General features: G+C 42.4%; 1 protein-coding gene across 1 annotated transcript in view; it reads right to left on the bottom strand.

The window, feature by feature from the left end:
• The window catches only part of dipk1b (divergent protein kinase domain 1B), a 12,249-nt gene extending 3,963 nt beyond the window's left edge, over nucleotides 1–8,286 (bottom strand). Inside the window, exons 1-3 of the mRNA XM_014030783.1 lie at nucleotides 7,632–8,286; nucleotides 5,077–5,211; nucleotides 2,505–2,612 (exon numbers count right to left, since the gene is read on the bottom strand). Of these exons, the coding sequence (XP_013886237.1) occupies nucleotides 2,505–2,612; nucleotides 5,077–5,211; nucleotides 7,632–7,697 (309 nt within the window). The 5' untranslated portion in view covers nucleotides 7,698–8,286. The remainder of the gene's footprint in view (nucleotides 1–2,504; nucleotides 2,613–5,076; nucleotides 5,212–7,631) is intronic.
• Between the last annotated feature and the right edge of the window lie 182 nt (nucleotides 8,287–8,468).

The raw sequence follows: 8,468 nt of genomic DNA, 5'->3' as shown, positions 1-8,468 counted from the left end.
GTGCCGCCTTGATGTACAGTGCCCTTAGCATTTGCCTACACTGCCTATATGTCACAGGCCGACCCTGTGTCAAACCATGTGATTTTTGATTATTTATATATATCGTATCGGTTCGATATGTAAAACTGAGCTGATATTAACGTCCGATATTGATTTCCCACTTTTTAGCTTTAGTTTCTGTTTTGGGAGGGGAGATGGTTGGTTGAGCAGCATCTGTTTGATCATGATAGTGATACTGATGCTGTGTAGCCAGGAATAACTGAAGTTAGAAGCCATGTCAGAGGTCTGCTTGTTTATTTACGGTATCAAAAAAAGACCCAAGTGGGTTTGTGCGTATATGCATAATATTATATGTTTGTGTAACCCCCAATTTACATTGCTTGCGTTCCGTCTCCGCTCCGGTCTGACCTCCGCAGCAAATACGCGCCCATTCTAATCAATGAGAGTGTTAACACTGGCTGCGCACGTGGCGGTGAGCGGACGGCGAGCCGTCAAAATTAGAACAGATCCTATTTTTGCCGGACGACGGAGCAGCGCCGGAGTCAATTTTTAAAGATTACGTCGCACCAACAGGAAAAGACACGAGCACAACATCCGTATTTTCAAAATAAGACACTATTTGGTTGAATAATTTGTTGGAATAATGTCGAAATTGCGGCTATATTGATAAATACACGGATATATTTCCACATAAATGCTGTCAGAATGTATCGTACTGTTTGGGAAGCAGATGGAAACATGTAGCATGAAGCATATGTGTACACACACGATACACATGGATTTTATTTTGAAATCAGAAGTTTCAGAAAGCCGACAGCGAGACAATTTCAACTTATATACCAAAAGCCTTTATATTGTTGTTTATATCTGTGTTTGGAGTTTGTCTTTGACAGAATTAATTATTTTTTGCTGTGACTTCCACGTTTATTACTGAATTTATCGCGTGATCTCCTCTGTCGGACCGGAGCGGAGCGGAGGTGGTGTAAACTGGACTTGAAACGCACAGCTGCGTCCTGCGCAGCGGAGCGGAGCGCAGCAGAGACGCATGCAGTATAAATCCGGGGTCATATGGGTAAATATTGGTTATTGGCTATAGCAGCAATAATTATATCGCATATCGATATCGGCTAAAATTTTCATATTGGTGCATCCCTACTTTACGTAAGCCTGAACTGTGTAAGTCTAATCTACATTCTATCTACATTCTATCTACCGTTGTTCTAAATGGATGGATGGATGGATGGATGGATGGATGGATGGATGGATGGATGGATGGATGGATGGATATATTTGTGAAATGTGCCCCAGCTCTGGCTGAAGTGGAGCTTGTAATTCCATTCTTCAGTTTCCTAATTTAAGTGCAAGGAGACAGATTAACACAAATTCATCAGCTTGATGTGTGATGGCACAATGTAGATTCTCTGTTAAAAAGAAAAAAATTGTATAGGTCTTCTGGACGGGTTCTTCTCTAATGAAACGTTTCGTCTCTCCTCCAAGAGACTTCTTCAGTCTGAGAGTTTCAGGCAAAATTCAGGCTTTTAAGCCCTGCCTCCATGTGACTGATACTCACATCACATGGCTATCGTTGACACCTAATTAACACTTATTGTTTACAGGGGGTGGAGTGACACTGGCAATAGCCGCGCTGTAGGAGGGGGACAACTGAAAACGGAGGCCTCCACCTCTGTTTAATGATGGAYGGTCTTTCTTCACAAAAATGKCTTCTTTTACTCCTCTCTCAAACCAACGTTCCTCTCTATSAAGRATGAGAACATCCTCATCTCTGAAAGAGTGACCGCTGGCCTGTAAATGAGTGAAAACTGCAGAGTTCTGGCCATTAGATGTAGCTCGTCTGTGTTGGAACATAGAGAAGAACCCGTCCAGAAGACCTATACAATTTTTTTCTTTTTGATTTTACCTGGATTACTGAGATGCATCAGGACATTCTCTGTTAAACTTGTTCGAACTGAATATTAATGAAACTCAATGAAAATTAAATGCAATTGAATTTGTCATTATTTTTAAAATGGACAAGTAGTAAATGTCAATTTTCTACACATTAGATTTTCCAAGTAAGAAAATGTAAACTGTGCAAACTGTGGGTCAGACAGTGTCCACATCTGATGGATAGCTTCCATAGGAAATGCATTAGCAAAACCTGTAATGAAAAGTTCCTAGACTGCTTATAAATTTATCTCTTGGGAGAATGTTTATTTTTACATATCACAACATTGGCAATTTTCTCAGCTTTAATTAAATACATATTTTACAGAAACTGGAAAGGAAGTAAGAGTACTACAAATATTTTTGTGACAGATTGATGTGCATCCCTCTTTGGAACTGTCTGGTTTTGTTGAATGACTCGGTGCATAGTAACGGTGCCTATAGAGCCGTGTCACTAGCTTTAGCAGCTAATAGGCAATGTTCAACCCAGTAATACACATCAGTGTTTATCAGTTTGTGTGTTTTTTGTATATTTAAATCAATGTGTGTGTGTCTTTTACCTGCTGTGTAGAAGAAGTGGACATGCAGCGGTGCAGACTCAGAGTTTTCTGATCACACAAAGCCTTACAGGAGGAGCCTGATATTATCCCCCGTCTGAAGTGATTGCACTGTCAAACAAACAGGAAACAGGAAGTGACCTCAGTTATGTCTTCTTGCAAAGATGAATATCACGTTTATGGGTTTTAATCACCTAGACATAATTATAAAAGCAGAGCCATCATTTTTTAAATTAGATAAACACCCCAGAAAATTATCTGACTTTTACCAGATTCTAAAAAGGTTCAAATTGAACCTAAAGTGAACAAAAGCACACAATGGATTCCACCATGTCGTTGTTTATTAAATAAAAAACAGGCAAAACAGAAAAGCTGTGAGTGAAAAAGTTATTTCCTGTTGTTTACATGGGTTATAAGAGGTTCAGAATCATCAAGAAGCTACTGATCAGATCTGGAGCATACAAGTGTGTGGGCTAACACGATGTCAGGACGAAGAGACATCAGCAATGACTTTAGAGAAGCAACCATTGCTGCCCATCAACCTGACAAGTAATGCAGAGCAGCAGGACCCCTCATTCCCAACCATACGATGGAAGCCATTCAACATAAAACTGACAGTTAGCTAAGAATAACAACAAAAAAAGTGTTGTTTTATTCTGATACTAAAATGTCAAACTCTACAAAGTTTACTGCTTTTTCTATAATGTGCTTGTGTTTGTTTCTGTTAGAAAAATTCTCATGAACCACTGTATTATGGATTCATTGGTTTTATATTTATGGCTGCCACAGAAAACAGGTAACAGGTAACCTACGTTATCACAGAAATAGCTATAACCCTGGAAATCATTCAGATATTGAGCTAGAAATTGACATGGCAGCAGCAAAAAGTCATTTTTAAAACAAATTCAGAGTGTTATCTCAAATTCAGAGTGTTATCTATTGCACAAAATCTTTGTTTTAAGTCTTTGGCATTAACATTTACCTGTACTGAATGTTTGATCTTAACACAGATCAGTTGGGGTTTTGTGTGAAGTATGTACAGTGTCAAAAAGAAAAAAATTGTGTAGGTCTTCTGGACGGGTTCTTCTCTAATGAAACATTTCGTTTCTCCTCCAAGAGACTTCTTCAGTCTGAGAGTTTCAGGCAAAATTCAGGCTTTTAAGCCCTGCCTCCATGTGACTGATACTCACATCACATGGCTATTGTTGACATCTAATTAACACTTATTGTTAACAGGGGGTGGAGTGATACTGGCAATGGCTGCGCAGTTGGAGGGGGACAACTGAAAACGGAGGCCTCCACCTCTGTTTAATGATGGACGGTCTTTCTTCACAAAAATGGCTTCTTTTACTCCTCTCTCAAACCAACGTTCCTCTCTATCAAGAATGAGAACATCCTCATCTCTGAAAGAGTGACCGCTGGCCTGTAAATGAGTGAAAACTGCAGAGTTCTGGCCATTAGATGTAGCTCGTCTGTGTTGGGACATTCTTTTGAACAGTGGCTGCTTTGTTTCCCCGATGTATAACTGGTTGCAGTCCTCCTGGCATTTAACAGCATATACAACATTGCTCTGTTTGTGCCGGGGCACCGGATCTTTGGGGTGAAACAGCCTTTGCCGTAATGTGTTTTGTGGTTTGAAAGCCACTGGGACATCATGTTTAGAAAATAAACGTCTCAGTTTCTCCGAAACACCCGCAACATACAGAATAATGGGTCTGGGTTTGGGGTCTTCATTTTCACCTGAAGGTTGCATGGAATCCTGTCTGTGTTTCCTGTCTGCTTTCAGGAAAGCCCAGTCAGGATAACCACACTGCTCCAGGGCCTGTCGTGTGTGTGATTTCTCTTTCTCCCTGGCTCCTGGGTTTGTAGGGACACTGTCTGCTCTGTGGTACAGAGTCCTGATCACTCCTAAATTGTGTTCCAGTGGGTGGTGGGAGTCAAAACGCAAATATTGGTCTGTGTGGGTGGGCTTACGATATACGCCAGTTTCCAACCATCCTCCATCTGAAACTGAGACATCGCAATCCAGGAACGCCAACCTGCCATTTTTTACATCCTCTTTCTCCCTGGCTCCTGGGTTTGTAGGGACACTGTCTGCTCTGTGGTACAGAGTCCTGATCACTCCTAAATTGTGTTCCAGTGGGTGGTGGGAGTCAAAACGCAAATATTGGTCTGTGTGGGTGGGCTTACGATATACGCCAGTTTCCAACCATCCTCCATCTGAAACTGAGACATCGCAATCCAGGAACGCCAACCTGCCATTTTTTACATCCTCTCATGTGAACTTAATATATTCATCCACAGAGTTGATGTGATCAGTGAAATGTTGGACTTCCTGGGCTTTAATTTTAACCCAGGTGTCGTCAACATATCTGAACCAATGGCTCGGTGGCACCCCTGAAAACTCTCAGACTAAAGAAGTCTCTTGGAGAAGAGATGAAACGTTTCATTAGAGAAGAACCTGTCCAGAAGACCTACACAATTTTTTTCTTTTTGATTTTTACCTGGATTACTGAGATGCATCAGGACATATGTACAGTGTCTTTTGTTGAATTGTTCATGTTAGACAACTTACTATGATCATGTGACAAACATGTCCACGACAGAGTTCGGCGTATGAAGCGTACTGCATGTAGATGATCCAGCTGATGATGAGGATGCCCAGCCAGACAAGAAGAAGGTACTTCACTTTGATGGCTGGGAGACGACTCTGATGACAGAAAGAGGAAAAAGGAGGTCGTCAGGATGAAATGAACAAATCTGATTATCAGCATACAGAGAGACTTTCAGATCCTTCATGTAAAACAACAAATATAAGAAATTCTGTTTTCACACTTTGTTCTTCATGTTTTTAGCCTAGCTGCAGTACAACTGACCTTGTGACTGATACATTTTGTAAAGTACAGGATTTTATACCTAATGTACAGGATATACTACGGTATCTAATGTCCATCTATCATCTTCCTCTTGTTCCAGAGTCAGGTCTCAGGGCAGCAGCTTGATCCAGCTCTGGGAGGACTTCAAGGTGATCCCAGACCAGCAAAGAGATATAGTTTCTCATATTCTGGGTCTTCCCTGGGGTCTCTCAGCTGGATATACCTGAACCACCTCTTTAGGATGGCGTTCAGGGTTATTCTTACCAGGGGTTATCTTTATCCTCTGGATGTGGAGAAGCAGCGGCTCTACTCGGAGTCTCTCCCTGATAACTGAACTTGTCACCCTATCGCTAAGGGAGAGTCCAGATACCCTGCAGAGAAAACTCTTTTGGACCTCCTGTATATGAGATCCTGTTCTTTCAGTCACTACCCAAGGTTTAGGGCCATGCGTGAGGGTAGACCGACCAGTAAATAGAGGTCTTCTTACAGTTCATTTCACTCTTCACCAAAACAGACCAGTACAGAATCTGCAATACTGCGGAAGCTGCACCGATCCATCTTCCAGTCTCACGCTCCATTCTTCCCTCAATCCTGAACAAAACCCAAAGACACTTGAAGCAGAACCTCACCCCCAACCAGGAGAGCTCAATCCACCCTTTTCTGACTGAGGATTTGGAGCACCAGCTTTAGAGGTGCTGATCCTCATCCCAGTTATGAACCACTACCGTAAGAGCTGAAGATCACGGCACAATGACATCAACAGAACCGCATCATCTGCAATTAGCAGAGATGGAATCCTGAGGCGGCCTCCCTCCGCCGCCTGGCTGCACTGAGAAATTCTGTCCATGGAAGTTATGAACAGTCTGTGACAACAGGCAGTCCTGGCTGTGTCTCACCCTGATGGGGTCCAATTAACAGCCGGCAATGCGAACCAAACTGTCACACCGCTTGTTTGGAGACTGAATAACAACGGATCCACAATCCCATACTCACAGTGAACCACAAGGAACACAGTCCAGTGTTCACGCAGCGGCTCTGCCCCCGATGTCTATGTGATGTTTCAAAGGCATGTCAACCAAGACAGCCCCACAACATCCGGAGCCTTGTGGAGCTTAGAGCAGGTCTTGACCAGCACTGGAGCCCCGCTGTCACAGAACATTTAAAACCTCAGCCCTGGTTATGGAGGGACCCCCAAGTCCCCACAGCTTCCTCCATTGAAGACATGCTGGTGCCATTAAGAATGTCCAGAAGACTTTCCACCTCCCCACTCTTTCAGGGATGAAGATGTTCTCATCCTTGATAGAGAGGAACGCTGGTTTGAGAGAGGAGTAAAGGAAGCCATCTTTGTGAAGAAAAAACGTCCACCATTAAACAGAGGTGGAGGCCTCCGTTTTCAGTTGTCCTCCTCCTACAACGCTGTCAGTGCAAGTATGACTCAGCCCCCTGTGAGCAAAAGGTGTGAATCAGGGCCCCAATGATACCAACACAAAGAGGGAGGGAGGAACAAAAACAAGGGGATGTTAAAAAACCCCGCTTGCATTCACTACATTCACATAACACCACACAGTTCATGTGATGGGGCACATGACCCTCTATGAACAATAGAGCTAATCAAGCCTATTGTTAGGCGATGGCCCTATTTTGCATTTGACTGACCTATTTGTCCATGTGGAGGCAGTGCTTATAAGGCTGAGTTTCACCTGAAACTCATCAGACTGAAGAAGTCTATTGGAGGAGAGACGGAACGTTTCACTAAAGAAGAACCCATCCAGAGGACCTACTGATTTTTTCTTTTTGATGGTTGAGGTACAGCACCCCAACTCTGCACAGTAAAGGGATGCTTTCCTTGCCTCAGCCTGTCTGTTGCTTGTTAAGGCCCAGAATAGATAAAAACCTCACCTGTAAAGCAGGAACAAAACATTTATGGACAGTTTAATTCTTTCCTCAATTCATAGAGAAGCATTCCTTTTTCATTTTTTTCAAAACGATAGATTTGATTCAGTTTATATTTGGATATTTTTCTACATGGAAGAGAAAAGTGTGCAATATTTAATCATCTAGAAAAACTGTGAAATGTGACAAAAAGCCTAAAAACAAGAATGAAACACTATGTGTAGGGCCTATACTGTTTGAACATTTTATTGCTGCAGCTGCCAGTATTAATCTGAACAGCTGGACTCGTTTCCTCCAGAACCCCACAGAAACAGAACCAGGGTATCTACAAACAGAACCAACCGGCACCGTTCTTTCCTACCTGCAGGCCTTTAGACAGAGGCCAGAAGAGGACCAGATGGAGCAGTCTCCTCACGGACCGGGCCATGATTCAGAACTAGAGCGACGATCCGCAGATCTTCATCACGTCCTCACAGCATCCGTCAGCCTAACCATCATCATCATCATCATCATCATCATCATCATCATCATCATCATCATCATCATCATCATCGTCCACCAAAACACGATGGATCACCTGCTCCCTTTATAATAAAGAGGAAAACGGTCCGGTTAATTATCCCTTTTACCCAAAATACGTTAAAAATGCAGAATGCACGGTTCTGCTTCGAAAGTTCCGGTCCAAATAAAGACCCATGTCCCGACGATCCGACACAACGGGGACAGATGAGAACGACGCGCACAGAACCATCACAGGCTCCAGAACCAGAACCCCCGTTTAACCTGCGCACGGTTAAAGGAACAGACGCAGTTTGTGTCCGCCGACAGAAAAAAAAAAAAAAAAAAAAAACACAGCAGGTGGCGATACCGCTCCTACAGAACCGAACCTCCGACTGGACCTGCAGTACATCCAGAAACAGGAAATCGGTAATAAAAACTATATAAAATGTGCTCGGAGCTGTAAAAAATAATTTCAAATAATTTAATTTAAAAAAGACTCTTCGGATATTTGAAGTGGGGGTTCTGAGGGTACATCATAAAGCTAAATAAAACAACTAGAACACGCATTGGTCACGTGACCGTGTCACTCACTGTTGCATTGCTGTATTTTGGTACATTTTTGGTAGATAACGGAAACTAGCTATAAGTAACTGTAAAAATGTATATAATATAATATAATATAATATAATATAATATA

Source organism: Austrofundulus limnaeus, unplaced genomic scaffold (genome assembly GCF_001266775.1).
Source record: "Austrofundulus limnaeus strain Quisiro unplaced genomic scaffold, Austrofundulus_limnaeus-1.0 Scaffold1117, whole genome shotgun sequence".
Taxonomy (NCBI): Eukaryota; Metazoa; Chordata; class Actinopteri; order Cyprinodontiformes; family Rivulidae; genus Austrofundulus; species Austrofundulus limnaeus.
Note: the sequence above shows the minus strand (reverse complement) of the source record. Positions and strands in the feature narration are given on the sequence as shown.